The sequence below is a fragment of the Anser brachyrhynchus genome (assembly GCF_964034855.1).
Source record: "Anser brachyrhynchus genome assembly, chromosome: 6".
Classification (NCBI taxonomy): Eukaryota; Metazoa; Chordata; class Aves; order Anseriformes; family Anatidae; genus Anser; species Anser brachyrhynchus.
The window spans coordinates 31,783,225-31,809,296 of record NC_137700.1 but is presented as its reverse complement, the minus strand read 5'-3'; the positions used below and the strand labels follow the sequence as shown (position 1 = coordinate 31,809,296).

The window sequence follows — 26,072 nt, the reverse complement described above, 5'->3', positions numbered from 1 at the left end:
TCCTCACTTGGCCACATCAGTGACTCCTTTGTGAGAAGCAGCGAGGCAGGGGGAGCATTGTGAGTCAGCTGAACAAGTTATTCAGAAAGCTCTGCCCATTCTTTATGGCAGATAGTCTTTGGGAGGTTGCATAAGGCCTTTTAGTTTCATAAAATTTTCTGCGTGACTTCTCCATTTTTCAAATACTCGACAGGCCAGTTCTCTGAGACTTCGGCTGGAGGAGGGGTAAAGTTACGGTTTTCTCTGTAATCAGACTTACATGATGCTGTGTATTTTAAGGAAGGAAAAGATTAAAAGCCCACTTCCACTTTCCGAGGCTATAGTGCCAGGCAGGCTTTAACTAAAGGTGTCACATACAATTCTACCTTCCTTCTCACTGCCACTTCCAAGGTTGTGGATAGAAAATTTCTATTGCTCTTGATATTTCAACTTGGAGTTGTGAATATAAACTAAGAAACATGAGGTAGAGCACCAGGGTCACCTAACAATAGGTTATTGCAGTGTATCAAGTACGGTCATCTGCTCATTGTGACCACTGAGAAGAAATGAGAGATGCTATGGACAGCCGGAGGGGTCAGTGGCTAAGCAAAGGTCAGGAAAGACTCCGTGTGTTCATGGTTCAACACAACTCTACAAAAAGCAATTTTGGAGTTTGTGGCAGGCAATTGCAGTTTATATTTCCATCACTTTCTTTTCTTCTTTTATGTAGTTATGAATGAGGCACCAGTTATCTATACGAAAGGGTTGGTTATTCACCACCTTATTTACAAATCTGTTTCAAGTTCCTGACGCTTTTTAAGTCATAAAATGTATCATAGTTAATCTGCGCTGGATCTGACTGCAGGCACATGCTTTAGGTGTTTGCATTTCCCAGCTGTGACAGCCTTGTGGCTGGGCTTTTAGGGCTTTTAAGGAGTGCAAAACAGTTTGAGAACAATTGCTTAAAAAAAAAAAAAAAGAGTTGTGGGTTTCTCTTTTGTAACGGAAGAACAACTTCCTTGCCTTTCACAACTGACGGCATTTCCAAGGACTCCGGTGATCCCAGTCAGGCTGGCATGGAACAAGAAGTGTGTTGCTAACTGACAGAAGGAGAATTTCAGCACTATCCTCACTCCTCCGACTGTTCATTTTACTCAAGTGTTGCATGTTCCTGTAAACACAGAGCGAATGTGTTGTTATCCACAAAATGACGCTTAGTTTGATGAGAGGAAAAATGTGAGTGTTTCAAGCGTGTTTATACAGTTCCCTGGGATATGGAAATATGGGGCTCCCAAGGCTGCAAGGTCGTGGTGATATAGTTAAGCAGGCAAAGTCGGTGCATTCAGGGGAGCTGAGTGACAGGGTATGGTGCAGGAAAAGAAATGAGATGGGGTCTGGGCAGAAGGCTGGAAATCTGCACTGCTCTTGGCTAAGCTGCTGGCCTGTGACTTCTCCCTTGGTACCACAGGATAATAGTTGCAGATCATTTTACAGAGAATTGTAAGAATGTAATTAGGCTGGAATGCCTTTTGCAGATGAAAAGTGTTATGCCTGGTAAGTACTATTTCTGTTTTTTTGAATCATCTGGGAACTAACAATTACCTGTTTGTCATCTTATTGTCTCACAGTCATCCTTTTTTCTCCATGCGGGCTTTTGTTATTTGACCATTATTTGCTATATATAACTGTGGCACTCAAGAAAAAATATTTATTCATTGCAGGATCTTTAAAGAACACATTGTTAAAATATTGCTATAATTATTTGGGAAATGATAAGAAATAGGGCTAGTGACGTATTACATTAATGTGTTGTGGTGTATTCTTAAGACCCTGCCATGTTTTCTGTCTGGGCAAGTTATCCCTTACACAGTCTTTCACACGGACATACTTTCTGTCTAGATTTGAAAAATTATCTATCTGTCTATCTATGTGATACATATAGATATATGTATCTATATCTGTATCTATATACATAGATGTATAAAGATAGTTTATCTGCAGTTCAACATCTGGAAATGGTGTCTGCATACCAGATGATGTATGGTGAGCAGATGGCTTTTGGAGGCTGCTCACAACTTGTGTAAATAGACCAAGGAGGAAGAATGGAAGCACCTCCGATGTCATCAGTTCCTCATCTACTTTTCTGCATTTGTACTTTCAGATGTTGCTTTTCTGTGAAGTTGTTTGAAAGTATGCCACAATCTTCATATTCAGTGGTCGAAGGCAGTCGGAGCCATTAGCCCTGCCTAAAATTGTGCCACATCCTTTCCCCACTCTCTGTCATGATCCTTCACATCATCTATAAATCGATAACATTCATCCTATGGCTGACAGTCAAATGTTTTAACAGCGAAGGAGCGGATTGATTTTTGTTTAACACCCTGAATTGCCCATCTCGTGAAGAGGAAGCGGTGGTGTCAGTGATAGAAAATACACAGTCCCTCTGCTCTCTTTCTTCTTCCCAAATCTCTGGCCGCTTGTAGCACCAAAAGCCTTACTTAGGAGGTGGTTCAGTAACAGAGAAGTCACAATCGCTCGACTCATCTTGAAGTGCAGAAGCTTGAGACAATTGTTCTTGTACTTTCTGAGTTTAAGGGGATAAACCTGCTCACAATAGCACTGTTTTCTGTGTAGAATAAACTAATTTTGGCACATGGCATTTCCATTTGCAAGCGTATTGTAACACCTACTTACGCACATGCTGCAGTGACCATGCATTCCACGACTTGCATGAGAACGTCAGCTTGCCAACTGACAGCAGGTTTGATATCATCATGTTACATTGCACATAAAATACGATTCCAGACGTTTGTTTTATAGGGTAGTATTTCTTAACCTTGTTATTAAATCAAAGGACTACTTATCTTGAAAATAAAAATTGCAAGGCTGCCTTGATACAGCACTGCCACAATGATTTGGTTTGCTCCCAAGTCAAAATTAGGCTAAGCTTTGGATTCTTGTTAATAACTTTTATGTTCTCTCATTGTGTTTGTCTCTTTCCTTGCATAGGGTTGAGAAATACTGTTAATAGAGGTGGATTAGGCAAACAATCTTTTTTTCTTGAAGAAAAGAGCCCGAAGGTTTTAGCCTTCTCTTCTGAGAAATTATGGACATTAAATTGCTGAATTTTTACCCTCTGTGGTTACAGCTAGAATTAATTTGGCTGCTAAGAGCTCAAAATAAAATGAAGGCAAGTTGAGATGACTCAGGTTTTAGATTCCTCCTTCTGCCTTCAAGGGTTGCAGTCGAGTTCTCATGGAGTGAATGAGGTGTCCGACACGTATGGAAACCTCCCAAGACCCCCTGAGTTGTTGTGCTGTGTTGGACATGGAGCTGTCTGTCACCCTCCCATTCAGTCTGCTTGTTTTGCTTGTGGTAGTGAATCACAATCAATACGCAATGTTTGTTTTAAGCTAGGTGTTACTGAGAGGGGAGTGGAAGGAGCGAGAAGAACAGCAGGGTTTTCCTGGGGCATGTGCGCATTGCCAAATAGCTGCTGCTTTGGATCTCGGAGGGCCTGATGCAAGCGAGACTCATCAGCTGAGCAGAGGGTGGGACGGGTTTCTGAGATGTGAGCCAGCGGCCCCTGGCTCTCTGCTGCTGACCTTTCTGCCCCTCGGGCAGGCAGCGAGGCCGGTGCCCTGGTCCAGCAGAGCTCCCGTCTTCCACAGGAGACTGCAGTACGACAGCACCGGCCGTGCAAGTAGCTGGGAAGGGCTGCCTTCCCCTGCCAGGGCAAGAGGGAAAGGTTGGGAAAGCTTCATTTAAACCCTTCGATGTGAGGGTCCTTTTGTAGCACACTTTTGTTTGTTAAATAGTAGTTTCTTTTATTATCTGAATGATTCACCTTTGCTTATTCATCCTGACGGACTAGAAGACCAGTAGTCAGTAATACTTCCCGTCTGCTTTCTTGTTTTGCTAGTACTGTCAAAATTACCCATGCTTTGGTAAAGGAGAATGCTGCACGTACTCCAAAAGATTCACAGCCCTCTCTTTTGTGTTTACTGAGGACTGCAGGGATAAAGATAAAGGTATGCCTGCGGAGTCTTCAGCACAACACTCACCTGAGACTAGGGGTTGGTGTGGCCCCTTGGAAAAACAACTGAGAGGGTTAGCTTTCAGAGAGGATTTTATTTGGCTGCTTCCTTCTCAGGGTGAGCTACAACTGTAATTATTAGGTCTGGCTCCAGTAATGCATGAGGCATTGGCATTACTAAGTCTTATGTGGGACAGATTGTACAATGGGGTTATGGATAGATAGATGTCCCTTGACAGGCACAGGACTACAGCAGCGAGGCTTTCAAACGGGCTGTAATTTCACACCAGGCCATGGGCAGATGGAGAGGGAGTTAGTAAGAATTGCAAGCTGGACTGTGCTTGAAAACATTCTTCAGTGACTACTGTCCTTCTCCAAAAGTTACAGCCAGGCTGCAAGTTTTGTCTTCTATCTCTGAGGTAGGTAAGATCTGAGATCAGTAAGCAGGATGCTTTCCTTTGGAAGGCCTTCTCTGTGCTTAAATCACTGCTGCTTCCATGTTCTCCAGATACCAGTAATAAAATCATCACTAGCGGCTGCAAACTGTTTCAATAAAAAAGAAGGGGAAATGAAGCTTGAAAAATACTGGGTTTATTGCGTGCAAATATGATTAATACAACATAATCTGATTGGAATATAGCTTGTGTCCTAGAAACACTGCCAACGTAATGCCAAGATTTGGTGCACTGCAAACATTTTATGGCCAAATTGCTTATGCTTTCAGCTGCAGCACGTCCCTTCTGAGCACATGGGGAAAGACAAGGGAAAGGCAGCTTCAGTCACTGTTTGTGGCTGCCTCTCCAGCTCACTCCAAAATACAACATGCATAAACAGGTTTTGCCCCTTCCTCTGGTAGGCGTTTGTGTCGAAGCCATCCATGCAGTTTGGGGGAGAGGGAAGCTTTAAACACCCACGTGTTATTTTTGAAACATTTGTCTTTACCTGCTGGCTCTGGGAAAGATGTACTCAAACAGGCGGCAGCATTGGCTTGTTGCTGCTTGTGAGCTGGGAGACAAGGTGGCAGCTGGGCTGAGAACTGGTTCTTCAGTGTATCTGCTATTTGTACGTCAGTCAAGTTGTATCGCTTCTGTCTGGTTCAGCTTCCAAAAGTGAGCAATGGGATTAAAGAATTTGTACTGTGGATAAGATTTTCTGGATTACGCAGATGAAAAGCAAAGTAGAAACGTGGGAGTTTTGTACATGAAAGGTTGAAGCGAACACTTACCAAAGCTGCTGAGCTCGTAGCGTAAGCAACTACAAAGAAATGTTTGTCCTTCTGTTCAGATGTTGTTAGGGTATGTTTATTGGTAACTCAAACACAAATGTTCTAACGGGGCTCTTAGCTTAGGTTAAAGGTTTGTCTTCGGTTTCATCACAGTGTAAGGACTCCAAGCTTTGAGGTTCTTTTGAGGTGACGCTGAGCAGTTCGGCTTTTATCCCGTGTCTCTGGATAATGCAGCTCTTTGTGCCGCGTAGAAGTAGTTCGGTGGCTAGAGAGAGGAACGGGTAGGTTCGACAACAGCAGCATTCAAGCTGTCCCAGCAGAACTTGAGAGATGCTTTGACTCGTGCACATCTGCTGTCTACATTTTCGCGTTTGCACGTTTCAAGTTTAACAGGTGCAGATTTTGCAAATTTCCGAGGCTGTTTTGGCCATTAGCGTTTTAAAGCTGAAGGCAGATGGAGAAGCTGAGCTGTTCCTAGTATGCTTTGAGCTGGATGGTTTTTCACATACCAGCGCAGTGCTGGAGTGGCTGCTGTCCCTGCTCCGTTTGGGTGGCTCAAACTCAGGAGTTTGGCCATTCAAAGCTGTGTGCTGCAGCAAACCAAAGTCTGGAGCTGTGGTTTTTCAATGTGCTGGCAGTGGGAATGAGGAGAGGAAGAAGCACGTGTCGCTCGCTCTGTCCCAGTAAATCACCGGCTGACAAACTGTTAATCTGCTGTCCGTGAATTCTTGAAGAATTGGAGCGTTAAACAGAAGCTGTGGGAAGAACAAGTCCTCACAGCATCAGGGGGGTTTTAAAAGCTGCCATACTCTGCTCTCTGGCTGTCAGGAACACGGGAATAACACTAGCTGGGTCAACAGTTCATGTCTTTGCCAGGCAGATAGAGATGTGGAGATATTTTCAATCTAATAGATGCCCTTATCTAGTAACCTTAATGCCACAATACAAGTGCTATTAAGTTGCAAATGCCCCTGTGATGAAGGGGACAGCTTGCTCTGTAGGAGGAACGAAAGCAGAGAGGACAGCAGGATTTAACTCTGAGATGCGTGTGTGCTGTTGCTTTGTGGATGCCTTCCTTTAGTGGACTGCAGAAAAGCTCATGTATGTGGCTTACTAACAGCATGGGCATTTGCACTGCATATATGCCCAGGCGCATGCTGTTAAACAAATCGGACGTGTAGCTTTTGAGGACCCCTCTCTTAAGTGCATATGGTGAGACAGTGAACCTGGCAGAGCTGGGAGAGAATGGAAGACTTCTGACTTCATCACTCCTTCATCAACCACGAGTTTTCTTTCCTTCTGCTTTAAAAATCAGAAGTCCAAAGGGAAAGTGACCAAGGTCATTAACAGAAACAATATGGAGAGAAATAACGAGCAAGATCTGTTTGGATGCTGATGCACCTGAATAATGCCTTAGAGAGAGAGTATGAATGGCTGCTGTGCCTTTAAGTCGTTTTATTTCTAGATGCTACCAAATTATGTTTCAATGCGAAGCCCAGACAACTATTTCTTCCCCGTTCAGGAAGTCTTTATTGAAGAAGTAAGCCCGTATTTTGGCACAGTGGTTTGTTTCCATGGAAATGGAGGGCGATTTCCATTACGGGATTATGACTCCCAGCGGCTGCATCTGAGAGAGGTAAATTCTGAAGGCCACTTGTTAAGCACAAAAAAGATTCTCTTGTGTCAGGGAAACTGTAAAACATCCCCATAAAAGAACAGGTGACTGTGTAGTCATCTTTAAAATATTATTCCAGAGCAAAGGAATGTTATGCCAACTATTAAAAGAGACAAACTGAACTTTCCTTGAAATGCAGAGTCCATCTGAATTGCTTCTCTCAACATGCAAAATGTCACCTCAGTGCTGCTGTTGTTACCTCAAGCCATGCATTTTTATTCTGTACAAGAAATCTTTCCAACGTTAAGCTCTGTTTTGCCAGCCTCTGAGGCATATCCAAACAGCCCAAATCTTCGTTACGTCGAAGGCAAACAAAATGCAGCAGCAGGGAGCTAAAAATATCTGGCATTTACCAACGAGAGCACTAATAAGCCTGCTTTGAAAAGAGTTAAAGCTGATGATACTTGGCAACACTTTTTTTTTTAATATTAAACAAGTAGAAAGGCAGCACTGAAAACAACCTGAAGTGTACACATCCAGCAGTCCAGAGCCAAGCTGAGCATACAGTGCCGTGTCAGTCCTCGGAACAACACCGCATCCAGCCTTTGCAGATCCTTTGGGCACGCAGAGTGGGAGCAGAGGAGCTGATACAGCTCCAGGTCCGAGGTTTTAGAGCCGAAGGCTGTGTGCACATGGGGATGTTTGCAGCAGCGTTAGAGGGAAGGAATTTTCCAGCGCTCCTAGGCTGCAGAGTGGGTGCTCGGCTGCTTTTTCGGGCACTGCTGCAGCTGGGGACTGCAGTCTTTGTTCTTCCATAGAGGTGTGTGCTGGTTCCCTCCCAGAAACCAGTACCGGGCACTGTCAGGGAAGGGTGCCGGGGAGCCGCTGAAGCTCGAATGCACAGGATCCAAAATTTTCAGCCTCCGATGATCAGCGATTCTTGTCTTGCTTCCTGTTATCGGATTCACTGTCAAAAACATCTGTGGCTGCAAGAGGCTCAGTGCAGAACTTGGCTGTTCATGCACGGCAGAGCAGCTCGTGTGTTAGCCGTATGAAAATACCCCAGGACACACCTGGAGGTTTTGTCAAGGCCTTGTTTGCTGATCGCCTCACATACGGAATTTCTAGTGAAATAGAAAAGGCGCATTAAGCAGTGAAATGTGCTTAAAGCTCAGCTTTGTCCTGTTGACAGAACAGTTCTGCGTTTGAAAAGGTTTCTTTGGAAAAATGAAAACTATTGATCGATGCGGCAGCAGTTTCCTCTCGGTTCAGATTGAAAAATTGACTGAACCCAAAGGAGCAAAACATACCGTTGCCACCCATTTTGTTTATTCGGTGCTATGAGAACTCAAACAGAGGCTGAAATATTACAATTTTGTTTTGCATATTACAGTGTGGTTTTATTTATGGTCTAGCAGTTAAAATCAAAAGTGAAGGTTGAAGAAGACCGGCTTCTATTCCTGGCTGTTTTTCAACTTGTTTTGACCTTAGACGGATCCCTTATCGTCACAGTTCAGCCAAGTCCATAAACAAAAGTGATTCACCATGTTCCTAACTTAAAACATCTGAGTAGTCCCTTGGGGTTTCTTGCAGTTACAACCAGGCACGTTTACCACTTTGTCAGTCTGTTTGCAGGCTCCGAGCTCCCAGGTCAGCACAGCAGAAACGTGAGCGACTCCACTGCCCCGAGCACAGCGAGACGCAGAGCAGGCACATCTTCACACGCTGTGCTGGGCAGAGGTGACCCGAAACCAGTGCTCTACACACCCAAGGCTTTCTGCAGCAGTGTCTGTGCCTCCCTCTGCATTTGGTGAGGATGCTGTGAGGCGAAACGCCTGCATTTGCTGTGGCAGGAGCAATGGCGTGCGCTCAGACTTGGTGTTTCAGTGACAGCACCTGAGAACATCTACCCTGGTTAGAAGAGACCCCGCAACACAGAAACTGATGAACATAAATCCTGTTCTTTTCTAATTACGTATGAAAAATGGCATTGCTCTGTGATGGATTATGAAGGTAATAGGTTCCCTGAAAGGGGTTTGGTATATAAATTAAGATCATTACCTGGTTACTTCTGGGGAGCCTCAGACCTCTGGGCCTACGTCTGAGACAGGCTTTCCTCCAACTGTGGCAGTATGTGAAATGTCTGCCCAACACTCATTAATCTGTTTAATTGGGATTGTTGCTTCAGTGGGGTTTACTTTCTAATGAAATCCCCTGTCCCAAACGCCCTTGGGACTGGTTGCTCACTGTTCCCTCAGGATTCGTGATCAGAAGCAGCAGGATGTCTGGTGCTTTGGTGAAATAATCAGAGGTCTGGTGGTAGTGGCGAGGTGACTGTGCCGCAGACGTCCTGGCGGTCAGTGGCACTAAGTGCCCAGCTTCAGGGCTGCGTGCAGAGAAAAAGCTCACAGAGTGGAGAACTGTGGAATAGATCTGTCCCGGACTGGGATGCCCATCCAAGATCCCATTTGATAGACGTGGTGGGGCAGGATACGTAGATATTCGTACCGTGTCAGGGGATGAGGGTATGGAAGGGGATCTCAATTCTCAAGGCTTTCACTAAGCACTTTTTTGTCAGCACGACATTGATATAAATGTATTTCTAATGTGCACTTGCATTATTTATTTGTGATGCAATTCAGAATACAGATCAGCATTTCAGATCAGCAGCACTTTTTCAAATCAGCGGCTCTTTAAGCGAGGTGTGTGGAATTTCAGAAATGTGTTTGTACAAGCCTAATCACACACGTTGTCCCTGAGAAGTGCAGAAACCTGGCTGCTGCTGCCCACCTGGCCGCGTAGGTCCTAACTGCCAGATTTGCATGCCTCGGTCCCTGGGGAATAAGCAGCAGCTGAAACAACCTGTTTCTAGTTATTTCACTTTCAGTTCTTCAAGACTTAACACAAAGTAATTGGGCTGCATTTCCTGTGCTTTGGAGACGAGGCTAAACCCTTCACGTTATCTGTCCACCTTTTGGCTTATCTATCTATCTTTGTGTGATCTCTGGAGAAACCAGATAGCGGGTAAAATTGTTGAAGATTTGGCTGAAACAGCACAGAAGTGCAGGGGTTTTGTACCTTTAGCACCTGCTTCTCTCCCATGATCCATGAGCAGCTTGTAAGAAGGGTCGACGAGCCCTGGAAGAAACCATGTTACGTCTTCAATGAGAAGCTGCCCTGCCTGAATTGGAAACTTGTGTGTGGGGAGGAGGAACAAGGAAAGAAATGGGCAGCCCTTGAAGGGCTTCCTCCTCCCCACAGCTTGAACAGAGCCGTCAAACCCACTACAACCTTCCCCAGCTATGCATTTTAAAACAAATAGTCTTTAAATGCTTATTTTCAGAGAAGCCTTCCAGGAGGTCTGCATACTTCTGGGGTCATTTCATAACAGCTTTCCAACTCACTCAGCTTGCATTTAGCACAAATGTGATCTCAAAGGTATTTGCCATGACTCTGTGCATCCCTGGAAGTTGCAGAATAGGTATTTTCTCCTTGCTGCGTGTGCTTGCAAACCAGTGCGCTGCGATATGATGCAGCACCGTGTGCAGGATTGGTTCTGGTTCATCCCTCAGTGCTTTGCACATGAAAGCCCAGACCTTAGCTTAAGTGTTGAGGGACACAGTGGAATTTAGATGTGCTGCACCAGACGGGCTCCGTGTTTGAGGCTCTTGCTGGAAGCGCCTTCAGATGTAGGGCAAAATTCTCTTCTCAAGTTCCCAGAGTAGCTTCTGACTCAGTCTCCTGAGCCTCCTGCGCTGACACGTGCAGGCGTTGCGTGCCGTGAAACCAAGTGCAGGAGTAATCTGTCACCAACAGAGGGATGGACAATAATGGCAGAGCGCCAGGAAGAGCACAAGACCCTTTCTTGAGTCTTGATCTGTGTCCGAGAGAAACTTGAAGGGTTTGTGTCACTTGGGCAATGCACGTGTAGCCTCTTCCTCCTAATTAATCCACTGAGCTGATGATCTAAGGCTGCTTTGTGGGTATGAGGACAGAATTTTGCCTGCAGGACGCACGATTACCAACTGTGCCTCCTCTATAAATCAGCTGTAAGTATATTTGGAATCGCTGCCAGGCCGACTTCCGAGCTTACCGGAGGACAGAGCTCCAGCAGATACCGTCCCGCATGGCACAGAGCTGTTGCAGTTTTAAAATCAGTCTGATTTTTTTCTTTAACAGGGGAGCCCAGTGTAACTCCGTCAAGACTGGAGTGACACTCTGAATCTGCATCTGCCTCATGTGAGTTCAAATCCTGGCAGCAGCATTTTGCATAAGCTGGAGCCTCTGTAGAGATTTTTGTTTTTTTTTTCTCCTTTTCAGGAAGGCTATAAAATTGTTACTGTGTGTGTGTTGGCAGCACAGGTAAAAACCAACCACAGAAGTGCATGAGAATTGCTTACCTTACTGCACAACCCCTGCTCCTTCCAGCTCGGCTCCCCACCTAGCACGTACCGTGTCAGGGATGCCTGCACTCCTCACAGACCGAAGGCTCGCGACGCTCACTCCCGGGGTACTGCTTTTTAACTTCCAGTAGTGTAATTTAAAGGCAAGTGACAGTGGTAAGGGGAAGCTGAAGTGCCGTCAGCTGGCTTCTGGTTTTTAAAGACTCGGTTGTTTTCTTTCGAGCCTGGTTACGTAATCCACAAGCACGGGGTGCCGATTGCCCTGAGCCACTGAAGCATCTGTCTGTGCTGAAACACAGATTATTAAAATAACTTTTCCTTTGGAGCCAGGGACTTGGCACGGTGGCAGAGACACGGCCGTCAAGCAGTAAGAAAGCGAAAAAAAATTGGAGTGAGTTGCACCATGCGCTTCGATTTTGGTCTCTTCCCGTGTGCGCTGGGCCGAGGGAAGAGGCGAGGGCACGGTGCAGGGGGTGGCTGTGGGCTCGTGGCTCTGCCTGGTCCCCTTGTCCCAGAGGTGGGGGAGCTCGAAGCTGGGCTCTCCTCCGCTGGGGGGAGGAGCAGAGCACAGGAGGCACTGCATGGCACATCTGAATCCATGCAGCACCACGTCCCACAGATATCTCCAGCTGTGGGCTCAGCAACCAGGGCTGGGGACGAGATCTTCCAGGAAGCTTTGAACTATTTTTTTTTCGTCATCCAACTGCAGAAGAAAACATTGCCCTGTCCTCTCTACTCTTTTTCTCCAACGATGCCTGAAAATGAGAGTGACCAGCCCCGAGCACAATATTAAAATACGCTTTTCATCCCGGATAAACGATCTATTAATACATACAGCCGGGGCATCTTCCCCGACTGTGCTGCTGTCGTTACAGCGGTGTTAGCCTGTTCCTGCTTGGTCTCGGGGAGGTGGATCGTTTGTTTGCCTGGAAGCTCACGTTACTGAAACAGGCCTTCGCAAAGCTTACGAGAAATGTCAGTGGGCTGTGGCTCGAACCAGCTGGGGCAGCACGTGCTGCGGGGTAGGTGCTGGCAAGGTGGGCTTGGTGAGCTCTCAGCCTGTTCCCAGCCACGTGTCTAATTAAAGGAAAGTTTGTCTTGGGCAGTGAGTATCGTGGTAGCTGGAGAACGCTTATTGCCCCTTTCCAGTCTCCAGGAGCCAGTGTCTCTGTTTAGTTTGTGTGACGAGGAGAAAGCTTTCGTTTTCCAGGTATTGTGGTGTGTGATAGGAAAACAGGGAAGGGACTGGAGGTATGAATGAGCTAGTGGCTTAGTTTTGTTCAAAGAGGAGCCGGGGAAACAGAATTTACAACTTGAGAGGCAAAGGGGAATAACTGCCTCGTCCAGACAGAAAAAATTCAGATCAACCGTGCTGCAGTGCTGCCTCAGCAGAGACCTGGGGTGATGAGGGCTGGGACGCATACCTGCTCAGCCTCTTCCCTACTGGTGTTTCGCCTTGTTTCTTTAGGCTCAGGAGAGTTGAAAAGAGGTTTGTAGTGATAAATCTAACACTGAGAGCGAAATAGAGAAGTTGAGTGAGGGCGTTTTGTGAGCGTCCCCCACAGCTGTTCCTGGTGGAGCATTACCAAGGTGCCCAGGCTGGTTAACAGAAAGCCCCGTGGTTTCCCTGGAAAGGTGCTGCTGGAGCTGTTCACAAACCACTTCTGTTTGCCCAGAGCAGGTGCCAGCAGTGCATCCGGAGGTTCTTTATGTCTGACAGCATCACTGTAGCTGGTGAGTTGAGAAAGGACAGGGTTTTTGGCAGAGATGCTTTGTTTGGGAGGGATGTTTTATGGATAAATGGGTTAAAGTCCCAGGAAGCTGATGAGGAGTGCAGCGGCTGCATGGACAGGATGGAGAACCGGAGGCTGCTTCACATCTTGGGGAGCTTTGCAGTGCTCTCCCCCGCTGAGAGCACGTGCGGATGGATGTGTTTATTACTGTTCTCCCTGGGAAGTGCCGTTTACTGTCCTGCATCAAAGGAACTCATTTTTCCAGATGATGCTCCGGTGTCACCCTCACAATGTTCATCACCTAACTGCCTTTTGCTCCCTCCAACTCCAGCTCACTCCCCAGGATTGCCTTGTCAGTCACTGCTTTCTTCTTTAGCTGTAGTTTTTGATTGCTTCTTCCTATCTATAGCTCAATCAACCCTTCCTTTCCTAAAGGACAGACAGGGCTACGTGCGCTGAATGTTGTATCATGTTATCGATGTTTGCCACTGGTATAATAATGCCTGAAGACCTTCATAACTGTTTGATTGCTTTTAGTTATCTGTTCAGGAAGATTACAGGTTTGCTTTTTACATTTTAACGGTGTTTCATTTAATGGGAAAAATTAACTCTTAGAATTCTGGTGCTTTTTCGATTGTTAGAGCCCTCTCGCGTGGTTACTGTGAACTGAGTCTTTTGACAGTCCCATTTCTTCTACAGTCCTTCCCTTTTTAGTATTTTTGTAGTATTTTACAGATCTGTTTTCTCCTCTCAGACTGAACTTCTATATTCCAGAGTATTTACACAGCGGTGGTTATCTGGGCAGTACAGACAATGAGTGTTTTTTATATATATATATATATCATGATGCCCCGAGATGTGCTAGCTATCCCTGGGAAAGCAGTCTGTCTTCTAAAGAGCTTTCTTACACAGTTTTGGATTTTACTCAGCTAAGTTTGAAACACTCAAGTGTTGAGACAGCCGGGCCCACTGAACCCCCAGTAACCTTCCCTGAAGCCAAGGGCTGCATTTGACCTTGTTACATCTTAGGACCAAGTTAAGACAGCGGCGTGCAGCAAATGTCAACACAGCCAGAGAAACACACTGATTCCCGTCTGTCATAGAGACGCTGATTTCCTTCTAAATGTTCATTTAATGATCCAATTAAGTAGTGATATTTCCAGTGCATGGGAAGGCCATTTGCAGGAAGAAGACGGCCCCGAAGACAGGAATGGCTTGTTTGAACAAGTCCATTTGTTTTGCATTGTGTGTGTCACAGATGCAGCTCCTCTGAAATGTGGCAACAGTAAGCCTGCTTAAAAGAGTAGCATTTTGATGCACAAGGGTAATAGCTAACAGATTTTTACAGTACCATATGGTATTATTAACAAACAAATCGTATGTTAACTTGACAGCTCTACCTTCGAGCTAACTTGGTCTGCAGCAAACATAAATTCCCCCGAGATGAAATCTGGAGACAATACTAATCTTTGGGATCGTATCCAGAGCAGTAACAGTAGCACAGCAGCAATGAGTTTCAGGCTTTCTCACCACGAATACGTGTGCTCCCAGGATTTATTGGTTTCTTCGCCAGCTTTGAGAAAGCACAGCAAAACAAAACCCGGGCCGAGCAGGTGGAAGAGGGAGGGAGCCTTTGTGCATCTGCGTAACAGCACTGCAGGGAGAGGGGCTGCAGCCTGAGACCACTTCTCCTGATGCAGAGAGCTGCCACAGGCCCGTGGGGGCTTCATCTGGTGCTCTGTGGGGCTGGCACCCCGCTGCGGCCCCGTTCGGCCGCAGTCCTGGAGCAGAGCGAACGCCTCTGCGGCTCCGGGCCCGACCGAGGCGGCCGAGGGCAGGAGCACCGAAGGGATGTGGAGGAGGGAGGAGGGCGAACGGGGACATTACTTTTAACTGCCTTCTTGTTTAACCCCCTAGCTGTTTTCAAATTTTCTAACTGGAATCTCATCTTGGTACAGTGTATAAATCCCCTGAATACGAATCTCTTGGATTTGACCTGACCGTAGAAAGATTAGTTTCCATTGGATACCCTCATGAGCTGCTCAATTTTGTGTATGATCCTGCATTCCCTACCAGGTAAATGACTAACAGATACCAACCCAGCCTGCTCGAGGCCTTGAATATTTGTTCTGTAAAGTTCCTAGGTGACACGTGAGGCCAGGTTTTCCGAATTTTGCCTTTGGAGTCCTTGCTACCAAGGAGGCCGAGGGCAGGGAACGAGGCCTGCTGAAGTCATGGTCCAAAAATAACCTTTCAAAGCAAAAACAGCAGAGACACAATGGGTCCGGGAGCTAAGTCAAAGTCAAGGCCTGGGGAGAAAGAGCCGCTAATGTCCACGAGGCTGCTAGGAAGTCTCAGAACATTTTTCGTTAATGCTTTTAATTAATATGGTTTCCTCCGGTGTCGTCAAACCAGACACACCAGTGTCCCGGTGCATAAGGCATCCTGAAAATTAAGCTGACTGTAAGCAGCAAAAGCAGGGCCAATCCAGTTCACGTGTCTAGATGGATCAAATGCCGAAAGCAAAGTTAATGGTGCAAAGTTTTTGAGTTCTTGCATTTTGTCTTTTCGTAGCAGAAGTTAAAAGGACATTGCTTGTTTTAAACAAGGCTTTTGATCTAAGCCTCTACCTTTAAGTCATTTCCACTTGTGCCTTTGCTGGATTTTGCTTTCTTGGCTCCTTTGGAGCTTCCTTACAAAAGACTGGACCAGAGGCTTTGTGCCCCAGTTTGCAGCCTGGCAGCCTCCTTCCTTCCCTGCTCTCAGCCTAATTTACCCTGAGACTTGCTGTGTGCTCCCATGCCTGTAAGAACGTGGTGGCCCTTCACGATCCTGGGATGAAGACACCGTTAAATCCACCCTCTTCATCCCAGGGAGGAGACAGAAGGGATGTCTCTGGGGGAAGGCCGCCTTCTCCAGGTGCAAACTACTAGCTAAGCGAGACAGAGTTTTGCTGGACCTGAAAAAATACCTTAAGCATTTTGTGCAGTATTTACGTGCCCCATCTGGCTCTCTGTGCGACAGAGAGATGAAAAGGAGAGGAGAAATTCCCTTATCCCAGTTTTTTCTTCCTTGCAGCCCGGCAGGGCTGTCAGTGACCACAAACACAGGTGTCAGATTCGTGACCCTGCAGAAGAGGTCCGTGTTTTCCCTGGTAAACGCACAGCTAAGCCTCTGCTGGGTTAAACATCTCCACTTTCAAGTCCACGGAGAGCAGATCAGCTCTACCTTTTAACCTGTCGGTGCAGGTCTGTGTTGTCGCGTACCTGCAGCAGGTAAAAGGTACAGCAAGCACCCCAGCTGCACAAAAACAGCAACTCTGGTCTGGTGCCCCACGCCAAGTAAGCAAGCTGCTCTAGAGCTGATTTGGGAAGAACTGCTATTGAAATGGTCACCGCTTAAAATGCTCGCTCCTTCATGTCTTTAATGACTTTCTTAACAGAGGCCTGGTGTTTGATACCCACTATGGAAACCTGCTGAAAGTTGATGCCTATGGAAACCTCCTGGTGTGTGCACATGGCTTTAATTTCCTCAGAGGGTGAGTGCTGACTCTTGGCTGTTCTTTTAGACTTCCTCTGCTCTTTTGTGTCACTGGTCCTCGGGGAACCCATTGTGTAAGGAGTTGCGAAGACTTCGGATGCTGTGCTGGTGTCTTACAGATCTGGGATTTACTGGGGTTGTACTGGGGGTCCCAGACACAGCAACAGCCTGGGGTGTTCATAGAGAACAGTTCTGTGCCAGCACAGGTACATCTGTAGAGTGCTGGGAAGAGAAGAAAATGTGCTATGGGGAAATAGGGGGGCTTTTTACTCATGCTGGCATGGTTTGACAGGAGCAGCTTGTCAGTTAAGACAGGCTTGAGCAAGGGTTCTGGGAGCAGGTGGGGCCTGTACCAGGTGAGGCCATTCAGCTCCGCAGCCATTGCTAAGAAAGCTCGGGGGCCTGAGCTTGCTTAAGGAAGGAACGAGCTTGTTCTACCCCTTTTTGTTTCTGACCTCAGGTAGTCAGAAGTAAGGCACTGCGTGCCATTTCCTGCAACCTTCCCTGGCTGCCTGCATTCCTTGTGCCCCGGAGAAGGTGCTTTAGGAGGCAGAGGGGACCGCAGTGCTGCGTGCCTGATGTGTCCCAGCAAATCCCCTCCGATCCCTGCTGTGAGGGGGATGGATGCAAGGCAAGCACAGGCCAGCCCAGCTCAGGGGCCCCAAGGTGACAAGCTTTGTCATTGCAGCCCTGAGAGTCCCTGCAGCAGGAAGCCAAAATTTAGAAAAAAGCCCTTACATACACACTCAAGTTCCTCCTTGAGTCATAGGAGATCTTCAGAAGCTCCAGAAATGAAGGAAACAAGAATAACTGAGTGACTTTAGTCATCGCCACCCTGCTGATTAATTGCAGAAGGCCCCAGGCAAGCCTCCCGCAACGCGGCCCTGCGTTCCCCTGCGGAAAGCTGCTGGGGGGGGGTGCTAAACAACACATAGAAAGTGGGGGAAAGTTTAAGATAAGCAAACTATGAAAGTGCAGATGATGTAAGGCATACCCACAGCCAGCAGCACGGGGCTTAAGGTCGAGTTGTGGACTCCCGACCACTCTGTTTCCCTGTGTGGGCTCGGCTCGTTTGCTGACTCAGTAGTGAGGGCTTTGTGCCCGGCTCTGCTGGAGCCAGCAACACATGGTGGGTGCAGTTTTGCTCTCACACCACTAAGCACACATGGGAAAGCAGGGTGATGATCAAAGCACAGCAGACTCCAGTTAATGGACCCTGCTACACACATATTGTAAAGGACAGCACATCGTATCCTCTGTATTTTTTCATTCTTCTCCACTTTATCTATTCTCAGGCCTGAAACGCGGGAACAATACCCAAACAAATTTATCCAGAGGGATGACACAGACAGGTTTTACATTCTGAACACGTTGTTCAATCTACCAGGTGAGTCCCATGTGACTGTTTCTGTATCCTTGAAGCCAGTAGAGCTTTGCTAATGTCTTACTCAACTGCTTGGATTTTTTTTTTTAAGATTTTTTTTCATTCAGGCACAGGGCCCAGAGTTAGCTGGATACATGGTGTTATCCTTGTTTTAAAGTCTTGCTTTGTTTCTTTGCAGAGACCTACCTTTTGGCTTGCCTAGTGGATTTCTTTACTAACTGTGACCGGTACACTAGGTATGTGTCCCCTCTGCTTAGATGTGCTGCTAATGCAGTAAGATGGTTATTATAAAATGCAATACAGCACAACACAGATGCAACTGCTGTTAATATCAGTGGAGTCCTTTCAAGTGGTTTCAGTGGGGTTCAGGCCTCTTACTCTTTTGGTATTAAGAGAATTTAGTGCCGATGAGATGCTCTGTGTGTACAGCAGAGACTGGTTATGAGGGTCTCCTTCACAGGGCATACCAGTGTCACTCTACTGCCAGACACCGGTATTTGGGGCAGCTCATAAGACCACATATGTATGTGATTACAGCCACCAGACAGTTCATTTTCAACCTGTGTCCTTTGGATCCATGTTTGAGCAGGTAACTGAAAGGCCAAATGTCATAATCGAGGATTTTGTTCAATCCAAAGCGAAATATTCAAACACAGCGTAGCTTAAAAAGCTGTTTGTACAACACAAGTATTTTCCTAGCTTTCAAATAAGTATGAGCGTAAACAAGCTGCAGTTTGAAGTGGCAAGTCTGAGTGCTGCTGTGCTTCTGACTCGTGGTAGGTGATCTTTGCATTTGGGTGACTGGAAGGTAAAGGTTGAATGCGATTTTACCTGGGAGCAGAAGAATTGCTTATACCAGCTGTCCATCAGGTGTAGTGTCCTATCTCAGGATAGGTATTGATTATATGTACATACATTATATTAATCATACAGTATATGACTGCTCTCATAATAAATACAACTGTTTAATCCTCCTTGATTCCTTCTGATGGAAACTCGCAGCCTCCATGGTGTCTTGTAGACGAAATTTCTCATGTTAACTCAGACTGTTTAACAAGCCAGCAGTTCCTCCACTCAGCACTATTACATTTAGTTGACTTCTGTGGCACACCCTTTTTTGCTGTTGGAAAGTGGGAGAAAAAGCAGCACTCTTGCTTACTTTCTCTGTACCATTTGTCTTTTGTTAAACGCTGCAAACTGCACACTCCCAGTCTTTCACTCTGTTAAAATGGAAACGGTTTGTGCACTTAATTATTCTTTTTTCTTCTTGTAATACTGTGGGAGTTGCTGTTGTAGAAAGCTGTAGTACTGCTGTGAAGTCACAGGCCAGTACTTAGAAGCTCACATCCTAAAATTTTAAACAAGCATTATTGGGTAACATGCAGATCCTGTTAAAAACTCTGGTTGTACCCTCTTTCAAGTCTGAGCTGCAGTAAAGGAGTCGATAAGAAACCATTATGGTAAGATGAAAATGCAAGCTTCAAACAGCATTTTGAATCCTCTCTCTCCTTGGCATGTTCCTGGCTCCCACACCGCTTGTTTCTCACCTGCTCCAACTGGCTGCTATAACCTCTCCTTTCTCCCCACAGCTGTGAAACAGGGTTTAAAGATGGAGACCTCTTCATGTCCTTCAGGAGTATGTTCCAAGATGTCAGAGATGCTGTTGACTGGGTTCATTACAAGGTGATTGCAAGAACCTGAGACATCTGTAGTCTTAAATGAGTCAGAGGGACTGGTTTGTAACTCTTCAGTTAAGATCTGTTAATCCAATTTTGGGCAAGAGCCCTGCTTTGCCACCTAGTGAGCAAATAATAAATAGCAGTTTTATGTGAATAAGTCAAGATCCCTGGCACTGGAGCATATCTGTGCTGCCTTCCTATTCCTTTCATTGTGCCCAGATTCTGTTTCCTTGCTGTAATTTGTGGGTTTTAGAACGTGGTGCCATTAAGATATTTGAACTTACAGCCCACAACTTGTATGTCGTAATTTTTCAAAATAGCAATTTTCCTGTAACTAGATTACATTGGTACTATCGTATGTTGTCTGAAAGGCACCTGCATTAAACAGAATTCGTCAGAGTGGAATTCACCTTTTCAGCACACTTGTGCAGAAATTTCGAGTATAGATTTTGGGAGCATTATCACCTCATTAAAGACCCGGTTTTGTTGTTCTTGCTCATTCAAGAGGTCTGTTGGGGTGGGATGGAGAGCCGTCACAGGAGAATTGTGCTCACAGTTGTACTTGTGGGGGTTGTTTTGAGTCATGCAGACGTCGGGAATCTATTCTTCTTTCCTTATGCAGTGTTGTGTGATACATGTTGGAGTTGGCCTTTGAGTAAAGCATTATGGTCAGTGGTGGAGACAGGTCGTTGACTGTCTTGTTTGGTATGGCAAATCTATTTTTTTGTTTGTTTCTATTATATTCCCTTCTGAAAGGGTTAAAATGCTGTTGAAGTGGATTATTTACCATGGTGAGGGAATCGATGGATCACAGAGTTTGTGATGGTCCCTGCTACTCAAAGCCTCTCATCTCTAGAGTCACTGGTTCAGATTCGCCCTGGTTTGTACTTTCACAGCATTTTGAAGTGTGAAAGTTGGCATTGCTTTGATGTCTCTTACATCATATGTTTCCGTCACCTCACTGGGCTCTGTTGTTTCTATTTCAGGGATCGCTCAAGGAAAAGACCCTTGAGAATCTGGAAAAGTATGTGGTGAAAGATGTAAGTGCGAAGTTCCTTTACTTGTGCTACGTGACACTCTGTACTGAGCGAGCAGGCAAGAAATAAATACGCTGATTCGCTTTACTAAGTCACAAAACAGATAACGCGGTGACTTCTATTGTAATAACCAACGACAAAGTGGAAAGTTCGGACGCAGCCTTTATTCTGAGCCAGTGATCCACGTGATTTCGTACTCACGCGCGCGTTTTTACGTAAAATATAAAAGGCAGAGGAAACGTTATCTGGGACACAGGTGAATATGCTGGCAAGGCTGCTGTTGTTTCTTTTGACGGTGGAAGTAGCTGTGTTCCCTGTCTGTGTTTTCTCTGCCTAGGCAATCTCTGCTGCAGACCTCTTTTTAAAAAGTAACAGAGGAGCATCTTTTAGACAGAAGGACTCCTTAGCCATCCAACAAAAGCGTCACACACGTTTTATTATGAAGCTTTGAGGGAAAGATCCTGAAAGTCTCACCAGTGCCCAGTCTCTTGAAACTCCAAAATGTGTGCTCAGCACATCTAACTGAATGAGCTCCTGCGGTTCCCTTACTCTTGCCCTCTCTGCAGTGTGCAGGGCCCCTTTGGACCAGTTATGTTATAATTATTTTTTAGTTTAAATGATCTCTGTGGGCTCCTCCTGTGGTGGTAGAATACCACTTTGAAGCAGTTAACCTTGTTCCCAGTTACATGCCTGCAAAATTCTTACAAAACCGTCCTGTGAGGTAATCAGCCGCTCTGGAAACAGTCTGAGATTTATGATTCAATAAAAATAGCTCCAGGAATAAATTCTCCCTAATTTGAGGTCGAAATTACAATATACTTCAACTTGTGGCTCGTGGGAGCTCAGATTTCACCTGCCTCTAGGCCTGTTTCAGGACGGGACTTGGAGCTGGAGGGGCGGCTGCAGAGTGCTGGCAGCAGCAGCAGCACGGGGTGCCTGGCACTGGCATGGCAAAGGCACCGCAGCCCTGCCGACCTGTTTCCCCTTCCCTCCCTCCCCTGGGCCGTGCTCTGGAGGCATCATGCGGGCCAGCAGCTTTCCTGGCTCTCTGGCCAGCACAAAACATGTGGGTTTCTGTGCTTGCTGATTTGATTTGCCTTGTTTCATCTGGTGGGATCGTAGCTGAGCGGTGTTCTGCCTGTGATATATCTCTGTGTCTGACTGCTCTGCCCCCTGCCTTGCAGGGGAAGCTGCCTCTGCTGCTCAGCCGCATGAATGAAGTCGGAAAGGTGTTCCTGGTCACAAACAGCGACTACAAATATACAGATGTAAGTGCTGCTTGGATTGGGGTACTGGGATATAATGGAATAAACTAAAGCCAGCTATTCATTGTGTGGGTTTTGGGAGGACATCTTCTGGCGAGGAATTGGGTGCTTTCTGAGCTAGGATGGTCTGGTGGTGAATGCAGATTAGGTCTCGAGACTTGTCTTTTATAGCCCTGCTTCCGTTACTGACCTAGCATGGGCTTTAAAATGCAAGACTTCTTTTTCAAGCGAGACAGTTGTGAGTGCAGAGAGGTCACCTAACCCATGATCCTGGAGAGGTCCAAAGCCACTAAGGGAAGTCTGGTGTGCTGCTGGCATCAAGGGTGTTCCTTAGACTCCTGGCAAATGTCAGGATGCTGCAATGCTGCTAAACCGAAGAATTATGCCATTATAAAGTACTGCAAGATGCATCTGAAAGAATGTGCAGATTCCTCAGGCAAATACATTCTTAGAGTATAAAAACGTCTGTTTTAATTCCCTTCACTGTAAGGTCTATCTGTTCATTTTGTCACCAAACCTTATGCTGGCTTTTCTGCAAATCCTGAAAACAAAGTTCCGTAGCCTGAAAAGCTAAAAGCAGAGAAGTGTGTTTTTATAAGCTGCATAAAACCCCATCTTTGAATATTTTCTTTCTGTCTTTCAGAAAATTATGACCTACTTGTTTGACTTTCCACATGGACCAAAGGTATGTGATTTCTGGACCGCTGTTCCAATAGGAATTGATGTGCCTAATTATCTGTGTAGCTGGAAAGCTTTTTAATCCTGCTTCATCAGCTGCATGGGATTAGTTGCTTTAATCTGGTTAAAATACGCTTGCTGTTTAGTGTCCTATCTGAATAGGATCAAAGCAAATACAATATAACAGAGAAAAGAGGCATCATCTGGTCTCAAACAATAATCTGCGTTAATGATAACATTATTTTAGTGGTAACACATTTTAACTGTGGCATTTTACCGCCAGATTTCTTACTGACCTTGCACAATGTTTTAAAGGTTGTTAAAAAAATTGTGATGAAAAGGAGTTTTATAAAACAGCAGAAACATTTCAGGCCTAGTAGTGCCTCAACTACGGTAGTTCCAAAAGTACGTCTTGCTTCCCCTGGTTTTCTAAGGTAATACTCAGCCCTGCAACTTTTGGAGAGAGGCTTATGAGCTGAAGTTCTACTGCTTTCTCAACGTCTCACTGGGACAACATCTCATACTCCAAAGATGTGTTTCTGCACTGTGCTTTGAAGATAGAAGACTAAGGGAAAAAATTTCAGAACATGGAAAATCACAACTGATAGCTGCAAAAGCTCCTTGCTGTGGTCTTTATATCAGGAATGGAAGCATAGAGCAACAAAAACTCATGTCGTTTCTTACACTGTGTCCTCAGTCTTCACTGCTGGGTTGGGCTGGGTTTGCCACAAAAGGGGAGTGCTTTAGGAGATCACAACCCAGTGCCCGGCCAGAGGCACAAACGGGGGGAATCAGAGCATTTGATGGACCAGCAGTGTAATAAGATTGTGGCTGGGGGCAGTGACACTCCAGTTAAATTCCCTGTGGTTGTTTATGTTGTGCGTGATTCTGAGTTTTGTTTTTGCCTTTGCAGCCTGGGAGTGCCCACCGGCCGTGGCAGTCCTACTTTGACCTGATCCTCGTGGATGCCCGAAAACCCCTCTTCTTTGGGGAGGGCACCGTGTTGCGGCAGGTGGACACGGTGAGCACCACACGGAGGGTACCTCTGTGGCTGAAAGGGCTCGTGTGGGGTCTCTGTGTGGGAATGGGCTGGACTTGCCCTAGAAATGCTGGGTCGGCATCTTTTCTTCGTAATTCCCAAGCAACCCCATCACCGAGGACAGAGCAGGGCTTGAGGCTTTGCTGCTTTCCCTAATGTACTGCAGGTGTCAACAGGGAACAAACGTGGAAAACCACCACTGGGCTGCCTGGGAGTGAGAAAGAGAGGGAGAAACAGAGAGTGAAGAAATGGTAGGACACAAAAGATCCAGAGCACCAGCTGTTCCTTACTAAGGCAGTATCTCCTTCCCCAGGTGACCGGGAAGCTGAAGATTGGTACCTACACTGGCCCACTGCAGCATGGCATCGTGTACTCTGGAGGTGAGGCAAAAACACTTCTTGCCCTGTGAAATGGCTCTGATGTGCCCTAGAGGCCTTCATCCACTCACGCTGGGTGCTGTGCCAGGCATTAAGCAAGGCTGTGTTTCCCAAAACACATTGTGCTGTGTGCCTTTTGTGCACTGCACCAGAAACTCTCTATCACCACTGCTCCACAAAGCAGAGAAGGAGTGGACCCGTTCCTCTAATGCCCTTTTCTTCCTTGCCTGGGAGGGTCTGGGAAATGCCACTGCAGGGCTTGTAGTGGGGAGAGCTGCAGCCGGCCCAGTGCAGCATACCCGGCTGTCCTTACTGTGCTGCCGTCAGACAGCTCCTGGAGCCAGAGAAGGGCAGCAGATGGATGCTCAGGGCTGTCCGTGATGCCCAGGGCTCCATCACTGTCACACAGGGTGGGAGGCAGCATGTGTATCTGCTGCTGTATATCCCTGCAAGGGCAAATCTGCCCTGGGTGAACTCCCGTGTGGGTGGGCAGTGTGCCCTGTGCTGCCAGGGCCAAGCGGGGTGTTACAGTTACAGCAGTGGAGGTTTCTGGAAGGAAAATGGACTGGGTGCATCCCTAACCCTGGCCCTCTGAAATGAGCCACACATCTTTGTCTGGCTCCCTGTTCTGAGTCACCCTGTTCTTCATCTCTCAGGCTCCTCAGACACAGTCTGTGACCTGCTGGGGGCCAAAGGGAAGGATATCTTGTACATCGGAGACCACATCTTTGGGGACATCCTCAAATCCAAGAAGCGCCAGGGCTGGAGGACCTTCCTGGTGATCCCCGAGCTGGCGCAGGAGCTGCACGTCTGGACTGACAAAAGCGGTCAGCAGCCGGGCAGGGGGGCGCAGGGGAGAGATCACCCCAGCTCGCCGCCTCTCTCCCTCACCCGTCTGTCCCCTCGGCCTTCTCCCGGGGGTGGGGTGTTGGTGGCAGGAGCTGGGCAGCTCCCTGTGAGCTGCCGGCAGGGTCCCAGGCCTTTCCCATGCTCCATCCCGGGCCTCTTGCCCATCAGCAGCCAAGCCTTGGCTGGGGGAGAAGCTGCTGCTGGGTGGGGTTGAGCTTTCCTCATCCATAACCCGGCTCTCCAAAACTCCACTCCCTCTGTCCATGCTGAGCCGTGGCTTCTCCCGTTAAACATATCTGACAAGGCACCCAGGTTATTGTCCCTGCAGCGCCTGAGCCATGACTGCTCCCCCATCTGCAGGGAATCCCTGCTCACCAGCTGCTTCCTTCTCCTTCCTCCCGCTTTCTCTGCTGCCAAAGCACCCTGTGCTTCCCATCCTCCAGCACTGCTGCTTTTCTCCCGGGTTTGCCCGTCGGTGTCTAAGTAGGTCTGGGGGTTGTGCAGGTTGCCCCGTGGCTAGTTGGAAGGTTTCTGTGAGGGCTGTGAATGTTCAACCTCAGAAACAAAAGCAGCAACCAGAATCCAAGCTCAAAGCTCTGCCGGTGGCACAGAGCACAACTGAACCCTCTCCCTGCACAGTGGCTCTGACGTGCCACGGTCCCACCACAGCCGTGCCAGGGGAGCGGGCAGGATGGCGGGTGTGCTTGCAGCCCTTCAAATAATTCAATTTCAGCGATTTAAACTTACCTTTTTCCCCTTTCTTTTCCGGATTATCCAGCCCTTTTTGAAGAGCTGCAGAGCCTGGACATTTTCTTGGCCGAGTTATACAAGTGAGTGCTCAAACACTGGCAACTTTCCTGCTGCCTCTCCCAGCCTAGCGACAGCTAAGGAGCGGCTGTGACAAACCCTTGGGGTTGGGTTGGCGGCGCGGCTGCCGGGGCTTTGGCTCAGGCCTGGGTTCTTCCCGTGAGACCAACCTTCCCCTCCAGACCAGCCTCCCTCCCCCGAGCCCCCATCCCACAACATCTGGTTCTGAAAGGCTTTTCACACCGTGTATTTACCTTCTCGCCTGTAACTAGGCATCTGGACAGTAGCAGCAATGAACGCCCTGACATCAGCTCCATCCAGAGACGCATTAAGGTACCAACCATAAAAATCCCTTTTCATCCTTTTGGATCCTAAAAGGGCTTGACAACCCGACCCACTGCTCAGCCCTGAAATGCTTTGCTCTGC

At 47.0% G+C, this 26,072-nt stretch overlaps 1 protein-coding gene across 6 annotated transcripts in view; it reads left to right on the top strand.

Annotated features, from left to right (window-relative positions):
• The window catches only part of NT5C2 (5'-nucleotidase, cytosolic II), a 58,757-nt gene that overhangs the window by 30,188 nt on the left and 2,497 nt on the right, over positions 1–26,072 (top strand). For 4 of the 6 annotated variants that reach the window (XM_080596895.1, XM_080596896.1, XM_080596897.1 and 1 more), the window contains 13 exons: positions 14,950–15,067; positions 16,434–16,529; positions 17,827–17,918; positions 18,094–18,151; positions 19,505–19,598; positions 20,581–20,634; positions 21,816–21,899; positions 22,540–22,581; positions 23,488–23,595; positions 23,927–23,993; positions 24,647–24,817; positions 25,618–25,669; positions 25,919–25,979. In XM_080596895.1, the coding sequence (XP_080453021.1) occupies positions 14,950–15,067; positions 16,434–16,529; positions 17,827–17,918; positions 18,094–18,151; positions 19,505–19,598; positions 20,581–20,634; positions 21,816–21,899; positions 22,540–22,581; positions 23,488–23,595; positions 23,927–23,993; positions 24,647–24,817; positions 25,618–25,669; positions 25,919–25,979 (1,097 nt within the window). The other 2 variants (XM_080596899.1, XM_080596900.1) reach the window with 2 other exon arrangements.